Source organism: Nothobranchius furzeri, chromosome 1 (assembly GCF_043380555.1).
Source record: "Nothobranchius furzeri strain GRZ-AD chromosome 1, NfurGRZ-RIMD1, whole genome shotgun sequence".
NCBI lineage: Eukaryota > Metazoa > Chordata > Actinopteri > Cyprinodontiformes > Nothobranchiidae > Nothobranchius > Nothobranchius furzeri.
In genome coordinates this window covers 33679792-33702283 of record NC_091741.1, presented here as the reverse complement: position 1 = coordinate 33702283, position 22492 = coordinate 33679792, and the positions used below count along the sequence as shown (strand labels likewise).

Genomic DNA, 22492 nt, shown 5'->3' with positions numbered 1-22492 from the left:
AAAGTCGTGAAAATGCGGGACTGTCAGTGTCCCAGGGCAGCTGTGGCTAAGCTGTAGCTCATGACCACCATCCGAGTGAACGGACGAATGTAGGGTCACGCGCTTTGGAGTCCTCTGACTCGGAAAGGCGATGTTTACCGCAGCTTACCGGTAGGTGGCGCTGAAGCTGAGGTCGTTTCTCTCAATAACAACTTCTGTAAAAGGTGGGTTTACGCCTCCCTTCTCTCCTGGTGTCCTCCAGCCGCCGTCTGACCTCCATCCATCCTCCTCCTCCGGCTGTGAGGCTCCACTGGGCGGGGCTGGGACGGCAGCAGACCCGGTGTCGGTACAGGACCGTGTCCCCGGAGCTCCGGCTGCAGCGTTCAGATTCATCCAGACAAACCGCGGCTGGTGTCCTCGGATGCGTGGCTGCAGCGCGGAGGGAAGGCTGTGGTGAATGCGGGTGTGAGCAGCGGGGAGACAGCGTGAGCCGCAGAGGAAGAGGAGGGTTCCTCACCATGTTCCTGTCGTTCTGCTTCATCTGGACGCAGCTGCTGGTAGCAGGTAAACACCTCTCTGCTCTCAGGGCTTCCTCAGCCTCCATCATTCATAATGAGTCATTTATTAGCTGAGCAATGGCTGCCTCCACCAGTCATGTTTACCGCAGCAGCCATTTGATGCTGAACATTAAAATCTCCATGTTTATGTTGATCACACACACTTCCGTGCTTTAAATGCTGCTTCTGAGAGAGAGAGAGAGAGAGAGAGAGAGAGAGAGAGAGAGAGAGAGAGAGAGAGAGAGAGAGAGAGAGAGAGAGAGAGAGAGAGAGAGAGAGAGAGAGAGAGAGAGAGAGAGAGAGAGAGAGAGAGAGAGAGAGAGAGAGAGAGAGAGAGAGAGAGAGAGAGAGAGACCAGATTAATAAAATAAGTTCAAACAGGAAGAATCTTTCATTCTGACACCAACACTCGTACTGGTGCTGAATGCGGCGCTTCCCCAGTAAAACGTCGGCGGGTGGACAGACTGTCTCTGGTGATGGTTCAGCCACGAGGCTGATTACAGGAGAGGAGCAGACTGAAACGCCCCGGCGTTTGCTACAGTCTGAGTTTAAAAGTCACACAAACTTCTCCTTATTCGTGCCTACATTCATAGTTTAAGTCAGTTCAGCTGTGATGCTGTGCTTGTAACATTTAAGACAAATATCAACACCTGTCCAATCAGAGCTAAGCTCAGCATCATCCTGGCAATCAGGACGCCGTTGCTAAGGGCAACAGAAGACAAGGTGAGCTTCGGAGAAGCTGTGTCCACTTCACAAGAGGGCTTTATCCCAACATGTTTTCCTCCCATCAGCTTCATTTGATCTCCATCCGTTCCGTCATTTCAGCGCCAGGCTCTGATCCGGCTCACAGCTTCAACCAACAGAACACGCTCTCAGTTTCTGATTAACTAAAAACTTCCACATGAAAGCTTTGTGATGGTGAGTTCAAAGACCAGGGAAAACATCAGATATTTTTCAATCAATTCAAGACTCAAAAACCTTATAATTCTCTACAGACAGAGTACGTAGTTACATGAAAATTAGTTTTATATGGATTCCTTGAGCCATTGACCATTTACACCTGTCACCTGAGATCGTGGTTTTGCCACGATGGACATCAGTAATGAGAAAATTCAACCTCAGCCTTTCCTGGGATGAGCCAAGATGGGGAGTGCATGAATGCCAACGTTCAGTGGGATTTAGATCTGAATCCGAGCGTCTCCCTGTCTGGTTCCTATCTGTGGCTAATGCAGGAGATAGGAGTGGAAGAATATTTTCACCTTTAGCCTGCTTGTTTAGTTTGATTTGGTCAGGTTTTATTGAACAAGGACAGCACAACAAACATTTCCCATGGAGGGGCAATGCAGAGGCTGACGTGCAAACCTAGTCCTTCACGGACACAAGCGGCCAAAATGAGTTTTCTCCACAGAGTGTCTGGGCTCTCCCTTAAGCCGGGCGTACACTGTGCGACTTTTTCACTTTTTTGAGCCGATTTTCCACTCGTGCGAGAATCCACGAGATCGGGGCGAGTTTTGCGCTGAGCGTGGTGTAGTGTTCAGGGGTTTACGAGAGGCGATTAACACCACGTGACCAGCTGCCGATCAGCAGTCGTGAGGTCGCAGGGACTTCTGGTGTGTTTAATATTTCGCTCGTCCCTCGTGAGGGTATCGCACTGTTGAAGCGGCGCTGCGAGCAGCTGCGACCCAAAAAAGTATCAGAACCGCTCACGGCGCATGCGCGCGCAATCCTGCATCAACGCCGGTCGCTCGCTATTTCCCTAATAACACACGTTGTTCGTTTTTATTTCTACACGTTTATTTTACTCACAAAGATTGTCAAGAAAGCGTGTTTGTCGTGTTCATGTCAAATTAAACTGATCACAAAACACAGATTTACTTTCTTTATTTCGTTTCCTCATCCGACCCCCATAAATCCCTGTGTGTCCTCCTGCAGCACTCCCGAAGGACAACAGGCAAAACAAGACAAAAAAGTGTGACGTGTTGAGTAAAAACTGCTATTTTTAGCACATTTTTAGGGCCGATGTGTTGCTACCAGACGTACAGTGTGAGCAGTCAGGTCGCATCCGAGAACTGGGTCGTGCAGTGTGAGCACATGACTCGTGAGATCTACTCTGCGAGGAAGTCGTACAGTTTGAGCTGAAGCTGAACGCTGCGAGTGAAAAAGTCGCACAGTGTACGCCCGGCTTTAGAGATAGGGTGAGAAGCTCGGTCATCCGGGAGGGGCTCGGAGTAGACCCGCTGCTCCTCCACATCAAGAGGAGCCAGTTGAGGTGGCTCGGGCATCTGGTCAGGATGCCTCCTGGTGAGGTTTTCCAGGCACGTCCAACCAGGAGGTGTCTCTCACCTGGCCAGGAGACTCTTTGTTGTGATTTGAAGCGCCTCTGTCAGTGTGCCCCAGGGCAGCTGTGGCTACACTGTAGCCCAGTGTTTCCCATCCCTGGTCCTCAGGGCACACTGACCTGCATGCTGTCTCTGCTTCAGCACACCTGGTTTACATCGCCTCCTCAGGAGGACATCAAGTGCTGCAGATGCCTGTTAATCACTCATTCATTTGGGTCAGATGTGGCAGCAGGAAACACGGGTGTTTAAAAGGGAAACATGGAAAACATGCAGGACAGTGTGCCCTGAGGACCAGGGCTGGGAAGCACTGCTGTAGCTCATCCCCACCGTTGTGTGAATGCGTGTATGTTTGACTGATTGTGTTGTGAAGCGCCTTGGGGGGCTGTAGAACCCTAAATCCGGTTTTCACACTGGGAGCATCGCGAAAAGGCAGCGGAATGTTTTACTCGTGAACTTCAAAGTGATCCATGTCACACCGGGAGAGTCTTGGCCGCGGTACAGCTTCCTTGCTGTGTTTTTCACTGGACTCGCAAAATCACAAGATCCCTCAAGACTTCAAAGGTCACGGTTTGCTAATGCAATCCGCCATTATACCAAAAAGAAGGAATCCCCAGCTACTGCCAGGATTAAAGCCATGAAAAACACACCGCTGCACTTCTGGAATAATACAAGCCATTAGGTCACACCTAAGCCACATATATGTGACATAGCATCGCTGCAGGTGATTTCCTGTCTAGCCCTATGATAACTGCAGAAATTGACGTGTCCCAGAAGCGGCTTGCTGCAAAAGTAGAACCCGACTGCACCTTTGGCGGTGCGGCGTGCCGCTTCTGGGACCCTCATGGAAATAACCGCACAGCTGGTTGGAAACACTCTACATGCTATCATGGATTCTAGTTGAAGCAACGACGTTCCACACCGGTGATGCTTCCAGTGTGAAACCAGGGTAAGGAGGCGCCATGCAAATACATGCTAGCACATTTACCATGTAAAGAAAACTGAACTGAAATGGTTCTGTACCCGCTGATTTAGGACACTGGGTTTGTTTATCCTTCTCCTCTCAGAAAATGCTGCTGGTGGTCTTCTTCCTACCTCTCGACCCGGTCGCTTTCCTCTGGCTCTGTATCCTCAGCATGATGTGGACGACCTGCCAGAGTTCCGTGCTCATCATCGTCATCATCATCATCACAATCACCATCAGAACCCTAGTTGGGTATCCGGAGTCATCCCAGGTTCTCTCTCTGGATCAGAGTTTCATCAGGAGCCTTCCTCTCACCGAAACCTGAACCGCCTTCTACAACCACATCACGGCATTCAACCAGAACATGTTGCTGTGTCTGCACAACACCTGGTTACCATGGTGAGTGAGCTGGTTACCGTGGTGAGTGAGCTGGTTACTGTGGTGAGTGAACTGGTTACTGTGGTGAGTGAACTGGTTACTGTGGTGAGTGAACTGGTTACTGTGGTGAGTGAGCTGGTTACTGTGGTGAGTGAACTGGTTACTGTGGTGAGTGAACTGGTTACTGTGGTGAGTGAACTGGTTACCGTGGTGAGTGAGCTGGTTACTGTGGTGAGTGAACTGGTTACTGTGGTGAGTGAACTGGTTACTGTGGTGAGTGGACTGGTTACTGTGGTGAGTGGACTGGTTACTGTGGTGAGTGAGCTGGTTACTGTGGTGAGTGAACTGGTTACTGTGGTGAGTGAACTGGTTACTGTGGTGAGTGAGCTGGTTACCGTGGTGAGTGAACTGGTTACTGTGGTGAGTGAGCTGGTTACCGTGGTGAGTGAACTGGTTACTGTGGTGAGTGAGCTGGTTACTGTGGTGAGTAAGCTGGTTACTGTGGTGAGTAAGCTGGTTACTGTGGTGAGTGAACTGGTTACTGTGGTGAGTGAACTGGTTACTGTGGTGAGTGAGCTGGTTACTGTGGTGAGTGAACTGGTTACTGTGGTGAGTGAACTGGTTACTGTGGTGAGTAAGCTGGTTACTGTGGTGAGTGAGCTGGTTACTGTGGTGAGTGAGCTGGTTACTGTGGTGAGTGAGCTGGTTACTGTGGTGAGTGAACTGGTTACTGTGGTGAGGATGGTTACTGTGGTGAGTGAGCTGGTTACTGTGGTGAGTGAACTGGTTACTGTGGTGAGTGAACTGGTTACTGTGGTGAGTGAACTGGTTACTGTGGTGAGTGAGCTAGTTACCGTGGTGAGTGAACTGGTTACTGTGGTGAGTGGACTGGTTACTGTGGTGAGTGAACTGGTTACTGTGGTGAGGATGGTTACTGTGGTGAGTGAGCTGGTTACTGTGGTGAGTGAACTGGTTACTGTGGTGAGTGAACTGGTTACTGTGGTGAGTGGACTGATTACTGTGGTGAGTGAGCTGGTTACTGTGGTGAGTGAACTGGTTACTGTGGTGAGTAAACTGGTTACTGTGGTGAGTAAGCTGGTTACTGTGGTGAGTGAGCTGGTTACTGTGGTGAGTGAGCTGGTTACTGTGGTGAGTGAGCTGGTTACTGTGGTGAGTGAACTGGTTACTGTGGTGAGTGAGCTGGTTACTGTGGTGAGTGAGCTGGTTACTGTGGTGAGTGAACTGGTTACTGTGGTGAGTGAGCTGGTTACTGTGGTGAGTGAACTGGTTACTGTGGTGAGTGAGCTAGTTACCGTGGTGAGTGAACTGGTTACTGTGGTGAGTGAACTGGTTACTGTGGTGAGTGAACTGGTTACTGTGGTGAGTGAGCTGGTTACTGTGGTGAGTAAGCTGGTTACTGTGGTGAGTGAACTGGTTACTGTGGTGAGGATGGTTACTGTGGTGAGTGAACTGGTTACTGTGGTGAGTGAGCTGGTTACTGTGGTGAGTGAACTGGTTACTGTGGTGAGTGAACTGGTTACTGTGGTGAGTGAACTGGTTACTGTGGTGAGTGGACTGGTTACTGTGGTGAGTGGACTGGTTACTGTGGTGAGTGAGCTGGTTACTGTGGTGAGTGAGCTGGTTACTGTGGTGAGGATGGTTACTGTGGTGAGTGAGCTGGTTACTGTGGTGAGTGAACTGGTTACTGTGGTGAGTGAACTGGTTACTGTGGTGAGTGAACTGGTTACTGTGGTGAGTGAACTGGTTACTGTGGTGAGTAAACTGGTTACTGTGCTGAGTGAGCTGGTTACTATGGTGAGTGAGCTGGTTACTATGGTGAGTGAGCTGGTTACTGTGGTGAGTGAACTAGTTACTGTGGTGAGTGAGCTGGTTACTGTGGTGAGTGAGCTGGTTACTGTGGTGAGTGAACTGGTTACCGTGGCGAATGAGCTGGTTACTGTGGTGAGGATGGTTACTGTGGTGAGTGAGCTGGTTACTGTGGTGAGTGACCTGGTTTCTGTGGTGAGGATGGTTACTGTGGTGAGTGAACTGGTTACTGTGGTGAGTGAACTGGTTACTGTGGTGAGTGAGCTGGTTACTGTGGTGAGTGAACTGGTTACTGTGGTGAGGATGGTTACTGTGGTGAGTGAGCTGGTTACTGTGGTGAGTGAACTGGTTACTGTGGTGAGGATGGTTACTGTGGTGAGTGAACTGGCTACTGTGGTGAGGATGGTTACTGTGGTGAGTGAACTGGTTACTGTGGTGAGGATGGTTACTGTGGTGAGTGAACTGGTTACTGTGGTGAGTGAACTGGTTACTGTGGTGAGTGAGCTGGTTACTGTGGTGAGGATGGTTACTGTGGTGAGTGAACTGGTTACTGTGGTGAGGATGGTTACTGTGGTGAGTGAGCTGGTTACTGTGGTGAGGATGGTTACTGTGGTGAGTGAACTGGTTACTGTGGTGAGGATGGTTACTGTGGTGAGTGAGCTGGTTACTGTGGTGAGGATGGTTACTGTGGTGAGTGAGCTGGTTACTGTGGTGAGTGAGCTGGTTACTGTGGTGAGTGAACTGGTTACTGTGGTGAGTGAGCTGGTTACTGTGGTGAGGGAACTGGTTACTGTGGCGAGTGAAATGGTTACTGTGGCGAGTGAACTGGTTACTGTGGCGAGTGAACTGGTTACTGTGGTGAGTGAGCTGGTTACTGTGGTGAGGATGGTTACTGTGGTGAGTGAACTGGTTACTGTGGTGAGGATGGTTACTGTGGTGAGTGAGCTGGTTACCGTAGTGAGTGAGCTGGTTACCGTGGCGAGTGAACTGGTTACCATGGCGGGTGGGCTGGTTACCGTGGCGGGTGGGCTGGTTACCGTGGTGAATGGGCTGGTTACCGTGGCGAGTGGGCTGGTTACCGTGGTGAGTGAACTGGTTACCGTGGTGAGTGAGCTGGTTACCGTGGCGAGTGGGCTGGTTACCGTGGTGAGTGGGCTGGTTACCATGGTGAGTGAGCTGGTTACTGTGGTGAGGATGGTTACTGTGGTGAGTGAGCTGGTTACTGTGGTGAGTGAGCTGGTTTCTGTGGTGAGGATGGTTACTGTGGTGAGTGAACTGGTTACTGTGGTGAGTGAGCTGGTTACTGTGGTGAGTGAACTGGTTACTGTGGTGAGGATGGTTACTGTGGTGAGGATGGTTACTGTGGTGAGTGAGCTGGTTACTGTGGTGAGTGAACTGGTTACTGTGGTGAGGATGGTTACTGTGGTGAGTGAACTGGTTACTGTGGTGAGGATGGTTACTGTGGTGAGTGAACTGGTTACTGTGGTGAGGATGGTTACTGTGGTGAGTGAACTGGTTACTGTGGTGAGTGAACTGGTTACTGTGGTGAGTGAGCTGGTTACTGTGGTGAGGATGGTTACTGTGGTGAGTGAACTGGTTACTGTGGTGAGGATGGTTACTGTGGTGAGTGAGCTGGTTACTGTGGTGAGGATGGTTACTGTGGTGAGTGAACTGGTTACTGTGGTGAGGATGGTTACTGTGGTGAGTGAGCTGGTTACTGTGGTGAGGATGGTTACTGTGGTGAGTGAGCTGGTTACTGTGGTGAGTGAGCTGGTTACTGTGGTGAGTGAACTGGTTACTGTGGTGAGTGAGCTGGTTACTGTGGTGAGGGAACTGGTTACTGTGGCGAGTGAAATGGTTACTGTGGCGAGTGAACTGGTTACTGTGGCGAGTGAACTGGTTACTGTGGTGAGTGAGCTGGTTACTGTGGTGAGGATGGTTACTGTGGTGAGTGAACTGGTTACTGTGGTGAGGATGGTTACTGTGGTGAGTGAGCTGGTTACTGTGGTGAGTGAACTGGTTACTGTGGTGAGTGAGCTGGTTACTGTGGTGAGGATGGTTACTGTGGTGAGTGAACTGGTTACTGTGGTGAGGATGGTTACCGTAGTGAGTGAGCTGGTTACCGTGGCGAGTGAACTGGTTACCATGGCGAGAGAACTGGTTACCGTGGCGGGTGGGCTGGTTACCGTGGTGAGTGGGCTGGTTACCGTGGCGAGTGGGCTGGTTACCGTGGTGAGTGAAATGGTTACCGTGGTGAGTGAACTGGTTACCGTGGTGAGTGAGCTGGTTACCGTGGCGAGTGGGCTGGTTACCGTGGTGAGTGGGCTGGTTACCGTGGTGAGTGAAATGGTTACCGGGGTGAGTGGGCTGGCTACCATGAGGCCGTCAGGTCAGATGTTGGTGGCTGGGTTTGTATATTTTTACATGACAGACTGAAGCTGAGCCCACACACATACGCCCGTGAGCTGCTGTCTGACCAGAGTGTTTCTGGATGTCCTCAGCTGAAGTGTCCTTCTCTTTTATCTGATGGATTCCCAGCAAGAGGGCTGTAGATCATGAGAACATTGTAGGTCACCATGACTCCGAGTTTCCAGGCTACCTTTAATTTTCTCATTAGACAACAAAATGTGTTATTGATTTTAGACGATTTGTCCTTCACTCAATCAGGATGGTCCCTCAGACGAGTCCGCTCACTACGCTGCACTAAGTGGTTGACTCACAGGGCCTTGTTGATGAAGCGTTCCTTATTCCAAGCTGAACTATATCAGACGGGTTTCACGCCTTTCCCTGGCAGTCTGAGAGGATCCAGTAGAAACGCTGGTGTCAGTGTTGCATTCACAACTTAAGAATAAAGTGTAAAACTCGCTCTATCTCAGCAAGGCTCTTCCAGAACCGTGGGACGTGCTGATGCATTGTGGGAGTTGGGACAGTCTGGAGAAGCCCATGGTGGAATCCAAAAGACAGACTGGCAGTGTCCTCTCTCTTCCTGGATCCATCTACAGGATCTGGAGGTCCAAATATGAAGTGTTCAGGATTCCTTGGTTTGGTAAGAATCCAGGCTGCCACCCACCAGGAGGAATTCAGTATTTCAGATGTTTCTCTTCTGCTTTCATGAATGAGAAACAGCTGAGGCACAATTCCTCTGATGGTCTCCTTTCTCCCTTTTCTCATTCTTCTGTGTACACAGAGTAGTAAACCCTTCCTTATCTAGCTCTGCTAGATCAGCTTCTGATCAGGGCGTACACAGGTGTTTCTGAGGAGGACTCCTCTTTCGCTGTGGACGACATCGTCCTCCACTTCCCCGTCTCTTGGGTTTTGGTACCTGTATAAGTCCATTTCTAAAAGATAAGAAGTTCTGGTGCACTGTTCTTTGGGTCTCTGTAACACCTGAACCTTTGTTGGGCTCAAAGTTTCATGTGCCATGTTTCCATGGCAACACCTGGAGTAGTGTAAGGAAAGGAAAAACCATGAAATACCGTAAAACCCATATGAATGATTAAAAACTGAAAATGTTGCCGTAGCGGCCAGCCCTAGACGACGTTCAGCCGTTGCAGCAGCAGAGGGTTCGAGACTGAAGAACAAACAACATCACAGACGTTTCCTGTCACTAAATGAAAATCTTTGTTTTTTCTGGATTTTCTTGGAAAAGTGTTGCCAACAAGCTGTGTGTGACTGAGGAAGGAGCATCCAGAGACTGGTTCTGTTTGGTGCTGCAGAGGTCCGGAGCCTCGCTACCCAGCGCTGGTGAAGCTGTCTGATGTAACTAGGATTACCTGCTGCAACAGCCATGGGACCCAGTCCTGTCCCACTGCTGCGTTATGTCACATGCTCCAAGACACCAGGTGACCTTTACCTCCCATCAGCGCCTCTCAGCTTGTGCTTTGCTGGTGGTTGCGACGCCGTTGGCACGGCAACGAGGCTGGGAGCCTGCGTGACTCCAGTGGAGCTGAGCAGTATCCTAATTCTCGCTTGTCCAAATTCTTCTTTTAATTATCTCGGCATAGTTTCAAATCAACCTTCTAGTGTCTACCGAGCACTGGGTTCAATACTAAACAAACACTTAGATTAGCTCAGATTAGATTAGATTACTTTAGTGACCACACAGCAAGCCGGTGGATCTTTTCTCCGGTGCATAGCTTGGACAGAGCAGGTTCCATGGACACATACCATACGTCTATGTCTATGGCATAGACTCTTAGAGCAAAGGAACAGCAACACAGACCAGCGTAGCGACCCTCATCATCGAGAGTCCTGATGGCAGCAGGAATGAAACGTCTTAAACCGGGTTGCTTTTGAAGCAGCTGACCTGCATCATCCACCAGAGGGCGGTAGACGAAAAGCAGAGCGTGCAGCAGGAGTCCTGTGTGCACTGTGGTGGTGATGCAGATCCAGGGAAGGCAGCGGCGTTCCGATTAGCCCGGGATGATTCGTTACTGGAGAGTTGGCCGGGTGCGCTGTAGCGTACAGTCATGGATGAGGTGAGAGTGCTTTCAGTGGTAGCTGTGTATGAAAGGTGAGGACGTACCTGAGAGGTATGTTTGTGTGTGTGTGTGTGTGTGTGTGTGTGTGTGTGTGTGTGTGTGTGTGTGTGTGTGTGTGTGTGTGTGTGTGTGTGTGTGTGTGTGTGTGTGTTGGACAGAAATAGTACCTGATCCTGACAGGAAACACAGCAGGATAATGGCATTACCTGGACAACAGCCAATCAGGTGGCAGTTTGAGTCCTGCCAGGCTCTAAGCCAATCAGAGATCACAGAATGAGTAGATCAGGAAATGGAGCATAAAGTCCCTGAGTTCTGACTGGCAGGCACTGTTCATTCAGAGAACAGCCTGCTGTGGTTGACAACGTTTGCTTGTTAGGCAGGTAAGTTTGTTTGTTCTGTTCTGATCCGACTCTTTATTTCCCGTTTGTTGTCCTGTTTAAAGGGACCGATTAGCTCATCTGCTCAGACTATGTTCTGGATTATTGTTCCTTCTTGTTGAAGCTGCTCATCCAACTCTGGGTAAACCCCAAACTGTAATAATCCTGTTTAGGTGGCGCTCTATGTGACGATGTGATTACTTATCCTTATGAGCTCCGAGTCAGTGACATAAATGTGGTGTTTGTGTTTGTTGTTGGGTTTAGGATGTTGTCAGGAGTTCTAGCATCACTCTCCTGGCTGCAGCTCAGATGTCCGTCACTAACAACCTGTGCTGATGCTCCTGGTCTGGTGGTTTCTGCTGAAGGGAGCTGAGCCGGTGAAACAGACGCAGACCCATAATATCAGCTCAGCTTGCTGGTCCTGGTATTGAATTAAGTGGCAGCAGAGCATGTCGCTGTCTTAGTCATTAACCCCCCCCCCCCCCCCCCCACAGACACACACACACCCACACACACAGGGACGGTGGACAGGAAGCTGGGGCTCCTCGTCTAGTCTGGGTCTTCTGACCTGGACAATCTGATGTTTGGTGGGTCTGTTTTGTTGTTTTATTCAGTGAGAGAAGATGATTGATGTCTGCTCCGTTTCTTTGTTTAAATCAGTTTAAACCATGACGACAGGAAGAATCTGCTTTAAGGACACGGTTTTTAATGACTTTTGTCCTAGAAACGGACCAGGACTCATTTCTTTATTCATCTTTTTGGTAAATCTGAAAGAGTATTCAGGACTGTCCAACAGATTTAAAAACAGCAGCAGGTAAAAGCTGTCCACTGAGTCACCGTGTAGCGTCACACCTTGTAGTGTAACGACTGCATTTATTATTATTGGTTGATATTCTATATTTATATGGAACATCACATCTTATTGGTCATAATTGGTGAATTCAGTGAAGTTGAAGTTGTAATGACCCATGATGTAGAATATCAACCTGATTGATCTTTGAATGTTTAAGATTATAGTTACTTTTTCTTGTTCAGGGACCATAAACACACTTCGTATCTGAAACAAATTGGGAATTCTGGGTGTAAAAGAATTTTTGTCTGCTATAAACTAGAGAGTTTATTATTAATGAAACAGCATCAGACACAGTCTGTTGAGTCTACAAACCCTGATGGAGACCCCCAGCAGATCCGGACTGTCAGGAAGTCGGGTGGACCTCAAGGCACTGAAGTTTGTAGAATAACCACAGTACGACCAGTCCGGTCTAGAGGTGTTTCCAGGTCACAACAGACAGGAAGGTTCGCTGTGTCTAACACGGATGTGCTCCTACGGAGCCGTGTGGCTGTGTCAGCTGGCAGTGTGCCAACAGGACTGACTGTGTGTCCAAGAGGGAGGTGTCTCAAGGAGGCCGGTTCCAAATTGGCCACTTTGGAGTTCCGCTCGAAACGGAATAACTCGGGAAGCCACTCTAGTTTTATTAATCCACCTGTTTTGATTTCTGTGAATCAGAATTTGACACGTTTGTCGGCGTTACCAAACATCCCCCAGAAAGCCACACCTCCCAGATACAAGCTGTTCTAGTTCTGTGGATAAAGAATCTTTAAACTTCATGTGAGGTGACCTTAACCTGAATTTGCTTCTAATGAACATCGTGTATGAGTGTAGATAATGATTCACTTGTTAAATCAAACAGTACTGATCATATGGTATAAATGGGTCATTATAACTTCAACTTCACTGAATTAGGCACAGATTATTCAAACATTTCATATAACATCTGGTTCATTCACCCATATGATTATTTATGATTATTTAACTTATGAGTTGTAAAAGTTCACTTTTCATCCAGAGAGTGGAATCCAGCAGTCTGAGATAAGTTTGACAATCTTGTCTTCATGGACCGTCAACAAGCCCTGCAGAATCTTCTGGGTGTTAGAAGATAGAACAAAAAAATCTACCTAGATAGTGGAATTATGTCTGTAGATGACCAGTCACTATTTAGGTCACTATGTAGGCCACTATGCAGGTCACTATGTAGGTCACTATGTAGGCCACTATGTAGGCCTTGTTAGGCGATGTCTCATGTAGGCCGCTATGTAGGCCACTATGTAGGCCACTATGTAGGTCACTATGTAGGCCGCTATGTAGGCCACTATGTAGGTCACTATGTAGGCCGCTATGTAGGTCAAAACTGACCCTTTCAGGACGTTTCAACCGGAACCTCTAAATAAATGTGTTCAGATTGTGAAACGCAGCTTACCCTTTATAAACCACTTCGTAACTTGATTGGTTCAATTGGACCCTTACATTTCACAACAGTGTTGATAATCTGGTACGGTGATAGTCTGGTAAACAATACTCTTTTGTTGGCCACACTGAGTTTAACATGCAGGACGAACATGAAAATGTTCTCGAACCCCATCACCTCCATTTGGCCCAGAAAGGTAAACGATTGGGTCAGAAAAAGGAAATTAGCAATCGAGTAAGACCTTACCAACGGTTGGCCATCAGGGTCAAAAATCCCTGGGAGCGTAACCTCCAGTAAAAGACGAGAACATCAGACTCTCTTTCTTCGCTGGCAGGGAGTGAAGTGATGAATGTGTAAAACAGCAATGTTAACGGTGAAAGCTTAGTAATCATTTGTTACAAATAAGTAAATGCATTTTGTCCTCACGGGCTCCTGTAGAAGGAAGTGTAACGTCTTAACATGGCGTCTCCCAGAGACTCAGGGTGTTTCTTAACGTCATGGCGCCTGGCCTCGTTAGGCGATGTCTCATCAGGCCAGGCGCCTTGCTTACAAGGACACAAAGAAAACGGTTAAAGGAACAGTCTTGCATCACTCGACCTCGGTGGTCACGTGACGTCATGTGACACGTGAGATAACGTTATATTTTATACGAGCCTTTTACTTTTTAAATTGTTTATATTTGTTAAATAAAAAATACAAGCGAGTTACTACCTGCTAGCCACCGAAACTAACCAACCACAGATAACTTCTTTGGGTCTAAAACACATTTTAAATTAGCTGACTTACATTTAAACTTGAAATTTGCCCCCGAAGTAGCCGCCGGCTTCCGATCCGCCGTCCTTTTGAAAATACCGCGGTGTATTCTGGGTAATTTTTGACCAAGGCTAGGCTACAAGACACCTCCCATGTATCCTTGCTCAGCTAGCTAAACGGCTAACAAACGGAGAACACACACCTCGGTAGAACATGAACATTGGAACACGTCTGGGCGGCTCCTGATGACTATCTCCTAGGCAACCAGGGCGGGGCCAAGACATCAAGGCGAGGTTCCTTGGACTTGAGAAACACCCTTCGACCCGCCCCCATGAATTTTAGACCCGATTTTTGTGGTTATATGTTAAGAAGCCGCCAACATTTTTCATCAACCGGGCATCATTTCATTCATTAGCAACAACATCTGAAAGGATATTTCTAGAGTTTAATGGTAAAAAGTTCTGAAAGCTTGAAATAATAAAAGGCTTAATGTTATGACTGAGTTGGTACGGTCCTCTGGTAGAGGTGAACCAAACCCTTCGCCAGCCCCTGGAGAAGTGTTCCTGAGCTTCAGTCATGCTAGAGCGTTGTTTCGTTCTAGGCACGCTCCGATAGGGTCCTGCTGCCGCTCACATTTTAGTGATGATTGGCTACATCACCACAACAAAAACATGCTTTTACTCTTTCATAAGAAAGCACGTGAGAACCTTTTAGCACAATCAGTTTATTTGTTTCTGATCCTCCGACTCACCTGGGTGAGAGGCAAAAGTCCTCAGGGTAACCAGAGAAGTCCCGTTGTTGTCGTTGCTGCAGGGGATGAGCTACACCTGATTAGCTCCTGGTTTGTTTGTTGTTCAGAGGTTCTGGTGTGAGGACACACCTCACGAGAGTCTACAGCCAATCAGAGGGCAGCACTGACATGTCCACACCAGAGTGGCACATTTACACCTGAAGCTCCTCTCTCCTGTCTGTATTTCAGCACCTGGCCGTGGATGTGAGGAAGCTGAACGTCGGTCTTCTCCGGTGGTTTCGGGAGGGCGTCGCAGCGGCGCTGGGCGTTCTGGTGAAATACGTTCACATTCAACAGCTGAACGTGAGTTGCATTACGCCCCGCTCCTTCGCTGCCAGCTGACTGGCTGTCTGACACACGGCTGCTTTTACAGGAAGAGAAGAACGGCATCGAGCTCTTTGTGTCTTCTGATAGGCTGGGCGCCTCTGAGCCCCGCTCAGCTGAAGAGGTCATCCAGTCACTGAACGTCAGGGTGCTTCACCGCTACCTGGGGCACTTCGGCATCACCGAGGTCTCGTCTGAGGTGAGACCTCAGTAGGAGCTTCATTGGTTACCATGGAGACAGACAGAGAGGCTGTTGCTGAATATTTAATAGAAATCGTTGAGAGCCATCACTCAGCTGGAGGAGCGTCAGTTTAATCCTGTATTAATGTTATTACTGAGAATGTTTTACTGCAGCGGGAATCTAAATGATCCGACCCATCATTCCTTTCAGGGTTCCGTATCTTCACCCAGTCACAATTCTACATGTTGGCTTTACAAGTCAAACACAAACTAAATGTGATAAAAACACAAAATTCTGATCTTTGTGAGCTTAAATGAAGATAACATTTTCCGAAGACAACCGGACATCTTTGGTTTCATGAAGATCCGAGGAGGATGGCGGGTTCTGCTATCTGCAAGTACTAGTAGCCATCTTGACCTCCTCACCTGGTTTTAATGCATTTTAAACCTGCATCACCACACACCAACCTACAATAACACACACACAACATTGGTCCGTCTGGGGGTGAGTTGCTTCTGCCCTCTACCTTCTGTCGGTCTGGGGATCTGAAGCTGCCTGCGGGGCTTTAAGGATGGGTGTCCGTGAGTTGGGTATGTTCTGGAGGTCCTGGTCGCTGCTGTGGGTGGCTGGGTTGGGTTGGGTTGGGTTGGCCTTGGCTGCCCCATTTTTGGTTGTCATTTGCGGGGGTGTAGGGTTGCAGGGATTAACCGGTTTGACTATTAACCCCGGTTAACCCACCGTAAAGATGTCTCAAACACTGCCAATAAAAACTCAAAGACAATAGCATGACCTGCATGGATAAAGACTAAAGTGAAAGTGAACACGAGCACGCAGCAGAAGCAGAACCAGTGAGGACAACCATCAGGAATGCTCCGTGTCCACCTAGGAGGCAGTTGAAGTCTCCTGTGTTGGAGTACATCTAAAGTAATTAAAATACTTCCACGCAGTTTCACCTTTGTCCTTGTCGGTGCGAGTCGCGCTATTGTCTTTATGTCTTATAGATGGTGTTGGAGACGTCTTTATGGTGGGTTAACCGGGGTTAATAGTCCAACAGGTAAATCCCTGCAACCCTATTGGGGTGGACCCTTGGGGATTGAGGTTGTCTCACTCTGGGCTGGTCTGTATTGGTGGGGGCAACAGTGTGTTGAGGCTGGTGCCCGGTCGTCTTCTAGCAGGCCCCCTTCTTCCCTGGGCTTGGGTCTGTCCTCTGGGCCGGCTGATTGGTGTCCGTCCTTTGATGGCTATCGGCTATCAGTCTCACCCTCCAGCTATCCCTCACTCGTGAACAAGACCCCGAGATACTTAAACTCCTCCACTTGGGGCAGGACCTCATCCCTGACCCGGAGAAGGCATTCTACCCTTTTCTGACCCAAGACCATGGTCTCAGATTTAGAGGAGCTGTTTCTCATCCCGGCTGCTTCACACTCGGCTGCGAACCGCTCCAGTGAAAGCTGAAGATCACGTTCTGATGAAGCCAACAGGACCACATCATCTGCAAAAAGCAGAGACCTGATCCTCAGGCCACCAAAACGGATGTCCTCCACACCTTGGCTGCTCCTAGAAATCCTGTCCATAAAGGTTATGAACAGAATTGGTAACAAAGGGCAGCCTTGGCGGAGTCCAACTCTCACTGGGAACGAGCCCGACTTACTGCCGGCAATGCGGACCAAGCTCTGACACCGGTCACACAGGGACCTAACAGCCCGTATCAGAGGGCCTGGTACCCCATACTCCCGGAGTAACCCCCACAGGGCCCCCCGAGGGATGCGTTTGAATGCCTCTGAATCCACAAAACACATGTAGACTGGTTGGAGTTAGTCATAAATAATGCTGTAAAGTTTTGTTTCTGCATCCCTGCTCTCCCCTCTGAACCAGAACACCTTCTACCTGGTGACGCGCCGAGCATGCGTGCTCATGAGAATGGGAAAACCACGGCGGGAGTTTCAGACGAGCTCTTTCCTAAAAGAAACAGCTGTGGATCAGTAGTCTAAAAACAACTCAGAAACTAGCATGAATCTGTTACCGTGTATGTTACAAGTCTTTTTTATTGGTACTGACAGTTGTACAAGAGCTTTACAGTACTCAGCATAAATGAGTACACCCCACTAGATTTGTCACAAAACCTTTAGTTTCCTTTCAGAATCAGCAGGTTCTATGAGGTTCCATTCTACAACAAACTCCCACAAAGGTGGGCCACTGATGGCAAACAAGTCCGAGTTTTTGGACGTTAAACCAAACCGTTCCTCTTTGTCTCTGCAGAAGAACATCCTGCAGGGCAAGCAGAAGGATCCCGTCTGGAGCGGAGAAGGTTTCTACGCCCTTTTCCTCTTCTTCACCGTCTTCATCATCGTCATCACCTGTTTGATGGTAAGTTGTCATGCAGCAACTCTTTTTCTAATCCTTTTGTATTTCATACATATTCTCCTGTGAGATGACAACTTGAGTATAGAAGCAAACAGAGCCTCGTGGTGAACTAGCTTCACTGCTCAGCATTCCTGCAGGGTTTTCTCTTATAGTTTACTGTTTTGTCCACAAGAGGGCGCTGCTCTACACAAAAACCTGTAATGCAGAAACACTTCCTGTCTGTCAGAAATCCTCATATCCTTCCATTTCTACAGCTTCCTTTTAGCTCAGCTGATGTTTGGAGAATGTCCGAGCAACCTCCCGGTTTGACGAGTGGAGCTTCTTTTCTCCGGAGCATCACAACAGGGCTTAACACGCCTGATGAATCTTTTTAGATCTTATAATACAATTACTTCAATAAGAGTTTTGGAGATTTTCATGACAGACATGGCGTCTAATGTTCAGCCTGATGGTTATTAATGCTCGAGTTAATTTACAAAGATAGTTTGTGTTAGTTAGTCACAGACTTGAAGGTATTTTATAAGTTCTCAATCCATAAAATGTAGATGCTGTTTTTGGAGAAAAAAGTTGAAACGTTTTTCTTGCTTATGACACCTGACACATACAACCAGTCTTTAGTTTCAGTTTTTCATTCAGGGTTGATGAACCAGAGAAAAAAAAGGCCTTTAAAAACAAATCGGCTCATTAGAATGTTTGTGTTTCTATACATGGACTTCCTTTGAAAGACGTTCTCTTGCTAAAACGAGCTAAATAAACGGTCGTGAAAGTTCTGAAAAACATCAAACTACACGTTAAAGGAAAAGGGCTTTTTTTAAGTAATACCAACAAGAAGAGTTCATGCTCATCTCTTCCTCTCTTCAGGTTTTGTATCGAATTAAGGAGAAGGTTTCAGAGAAGCACCTTAAAGCCCCGCCCCCGGACTTTCACCTGAACCCGCCCATCCCTCCTGACCCTGTCCGGAGGTCAAAGGGCATCAAGGTGTGAGACACACTCCCAACCTATGTCTGCTGACTAGTGTGAGGTGCTGTGCTTTGATTTCACAGTAACAGTGGTGTTCTTCAGGTTGTGACGTCAGAAAGCATGGTCCAGTCTGAGCCCCCACCTGCTGTAGCCACACCCATTCACCAGCAACAGCCAATCGTAGCCTGCCGTCACCTCACTCCTCCTCTTGTGCCTCTACCCAGGTGAGCATGTGATTTCTCAGTTAACTTTTATTTATACTGGGTGCACCTTTGGTGCATCTACAGCACGTTACAGCAGCAACACGTTACGGCAGCAACACGTTACGGCAGCAACACGTTACGGCAGCAACACGGTACGGCAGCAGGGTGTTATGGCAGCAGCGAGTTACGGCAGCAACACGTTACGGCAGCAACACGTTACGGCAGCAGGGTGTTACGGCAGCAGCGAGTTACGGCAGCAGGGTGTTACGGCAGCAGCGAGTTACGGCAGCAGCGAGTTACGGCAGCAACACGTTACGGCAGCAGCGAGTTACGGCAGCAGCGAGTTACGGCAGCAGGGTGTTACGGCAGCAGCGAGTTACGGCAGCAACACGTTACGGCAGCAACACGTTACGGCAGCAGCGAGTTATGGCAGCAGGGAGTTATGGCAGCAGGGAGTTATGGCAGCAGTGAGCTACGGCAGCAGCGAGTTACGGCAGCAGCGTGTTACGGCAGCAGCGTGTTACGGCAGCAGCGTGTTACGGCAGCAGCGAGTTGCGGCAGCAGCGAGTTGCGGCAGCAGCGTGTTGCGGCAGCAGCGTGTTGCGGCAGCAGAGTGTTGCGGCAGCAGCGTGTTGCGGCAGCAGCGAGTTACGGCAGCAGGGAGTTACGGCAGCAGCGAGTTACGGCAGCAGCGAGTTACGGCAGCAGCGAGTTACGGCAGCAGCGAGTTACGGCAGCAGCGTGTTACGGCAGCAGCGAGTTACGGCAGCAGCGATTTACGGCAGCAGCGATTTACGGCAGCAGCGATTTACGGCAGCAGCGTGTTTCGGCAGCAGCGTGTTTCGGCAGCAGCGTGTTTCGGCAGCAGCGTGTTTCGGCAGCAGCGTGTTACGGCAGCAGCGTGTTACGGCAGCAGGGTGTTACGGCAGCAGCGTGTTACGGCAGCAGCGTGTTACGGCAGCAGCGTGTTACGGCAGCAGCGAGTTACGGCAGCAACATGTTACGGCAGCAACACGTTACGGCAGCAACACGTTACTGCAGTAGCGATTTACGGCAGCAGCGAGTTATGGCAGCAGGGTGTTACGGCAGCAGCGAGTTACGGCAGCAGCGAGTTACGGCAGCAGCGTGTTGCGGCAGCAGCGAGTTGCGGCAGCAGCGTGTTGCGGCAGCAGCGTGTTGCGGCAGCAGCGAGTTACGGCAGCAGCGAGTTACGGCAGCAGCGTGTTACGGCAGCAGCGAGTTACGGCAGCAGGGTGTTACGGCAGCAGGGTGTTACGGCAGCAGCGAGTTACGGCAGCAGGGTGTTACGGCAGCAGCGAGTTACGGCAGCAGGGTGTTACGGCAGCAGCGAGTTACGGCAGCAACACGTTACGGCAGCAACAAGTTACGGCAGCAGCGAGTTACGGCAGCAGCGAGTTACGGCAGCAGGGTGTTACGGCAGCAACACGTTACGGCAGCAACACGTTACTGCAGCAGCGAGTTACGGCAGCAGCGAGTTACGGCAGCAGCGAGTTACGGCAGCAGGGAGTTACGGCAGCAGCGAGTTACGGCAGCAGCGAGTTACGGCAGCAGCGTGTTGCGGCAGCAGCGTGTTGCGGCAGCAGCGTGTTATGGCAGCAGCGAGTTGCGGCAGCAGAGTGTTGCGGCAGCAGAGTGTTGCGGCAGCAGCGTGTTGCGGCAGCAGCGTGTTGCGGCAGCAGCGTGTTGCGGCAGCAGCGTGTTGCGGCAGCAGCGTTTTACGGCAGCAGAGTTTTACGGCAGCAGCGTGTTACGGCAGCAGCGTGTTACCCCAGCAGCGAGTTACGGCAGCTTTTTACACATATTCCATTTTTGGTTCTTTGGCTGCGGCTGCAAACATCTTCAGAGCTGAAGCTGATGGTAGATGGTGGATAAATGGAGTAGGAAGTGACGTCACCATCAGCGTCAGCTCTGAAGATGTTTGCAGCCGCAAACGAAACCGTTGGCAAGGTAAAGAAAAACCTTATCTGCGCTTAAAAAGAACCAAAAATGTGCCGTCAAAATGGGATTTGGTTCTGTTCTTGACGGGGCGTGCTCCCTAAACATGTTGAGCTCCTTAGTTAACTAACAGGAAATCACAAATGGTATTGGAGTAAAGCATCTGGTAAATTTCAAAACAAGACAAATATAGATTTGTCATTCCTTAATGTAAACAATGCATCTTTATCAGTGACCAAAAGGCTCATTGGCTCCCTGCATCTTTTGAGGAGAACAATGTCTCACGGTAAGGTTTCTCTACAAGTGTCCAATATTGAGTCTGAGGGGCCACAGACTGCCCCCCAAGACCCCTGGAAGATGAAGAGGATCCGAGCCCCAGACATCTAAAGGTGCCCCTGGAGTATGAGAACCCCAGGAAGACCTCTGCAGAAACACGTAGAACAGAACAGAACGTCCTTTAGGTCAGAACCTGGATCTGATGAGGTCCAGATTCTGATCCAAATTCATTTTCTTTACCGTCTAAACTTCTTCTGCGTAACTCTGATACATTACATCATAGTCTTACGTGTTTTGTCATTTCCTTGTAGCCCCGCCCCTTTGCCCATCATCAACAGTGACGACCACGCCCCTCCAGTGAGCGTTGCCCAAGTAACCACCAGTAACGAGCTGAGGCCCTGCCCCTCCCCCTTCAGGATGAAACCTGCTGCGGGACTACAAGAAAGGTGGGAGCAGGTTCAGGTTCTCCAGAGCTGTGTTCTAGCCTGGTTCTAGTAGATTTATCGTGAAATAATCGTGCACTCTCAGTTTTGACCCTAACCCATCAAGCACTAAGCAGACACGTCTCTTCAAGTCTTCAAGTCTCACTTGACGACTCACTTTTATTTGGTGACCTTTCAGCGATAGGGTTCATGACACTAGCTTGATGTTGCTATTGGGGTTAGGGTTACCCTACCAGAAGGTTGTGGGAGGTGCTTTATGTTTATGTAGGATTCAGGCTTTAGCTGTGACCTCATGTCAGCCGCATTCAAGGAGCTCTTTTAAACTTGGCTGCAGCTCATTTCCTTCGTCGGGTCCCTGCAGTTAAGAAAACATCTTTATCTGCTCCTCAGCTCAGCATCCAGCACTTTAAACTTTATCTGCATCGCATCTCTCTTCCCTTTACCGTTAGCATGTTCACAACATGTCCCGGACCGGAGGCCATTTTGTTCTGGTCCGATGAGCGACGGAGAACTGCGCGGCTTCTTTAGGTCAGACAAGGAAGGAAGATCTCAGACTTGAGAGTGAGAACAGGATGTTTTTGTTGTTGTCTCTCTTTGTGTGTGTGTGTGTGTGTGTGTGTGTGTGTGTGTGTGTGTGTGTGTGTGTGTGTGTGTGTGTGTGTGTGTGTGTGTGTGTGTGTGTGTGTGTGTGTAGTCTGGACACCAGCCAATCAGCAATCAAACAGGGAAACCAGCCAGTTTTTAGACGAAGCAAATCAATGCACACACACACACACACACACACACACACACACACACACACACACACACACACACACACACACACCTCTTTTTCTTTAGTTTGAACCTTTGTTGAGTAACCCCCCCCCCCCCCCCCCCCGCGCCCCCCTCCCTCCGTACCGTTCTGGTGCTGCTGTGAAGATGCCGTCTGAGACCAGCTGGTTCTAGAAGTTTTAGGCAGAAACTTTTCATCTCCAGTTTGAAAAAGGATCAAAGAAAAGTTGTTATTTTTGCTAAATTCCACTAATAATGTTCATTTCTGACATTCACCTAAACCTTTTTGCTGCGGCTGCCAGACGTGGGCGTGACCCAGGTAG

General features: G+C 49.2%; 1 protein-coding gene across 1 annotated transcript in view; it reads left to right on the top strand.

Moving 5' to 3' along the window:
- Positions 1 to 22492, top strand: part of ptprr (protein tyrosine phosphatase receptor type R) — a 38109-nt gene continuing 15617 nt past the window's right edge. The window contains 9 exon segments of the mRNA XM_070541624.1: positions 1 to 150; positions 242 to 543; positions 3940 to 4235; positions 14878 to 14991; positions 15062 to 15211; positions 17453 to 17560; positions 18419 to 18535; positions 18620 to 18741; positions 21264 to 21398. Of these exon segments, the coding sequence (XP_070397725.1) occupies positions 131 to 150; positions 242 to 543; positions 3940 to 4235; positions 14878 to 14991; positions 15062 to 15211; positions 17453 to 17560; positions 18419 to 18535; positions 18620 to 18741; positions 21264 to 21398 (1364 nt within the window). The 5' untranslated portion in view covers positions 1 to 130.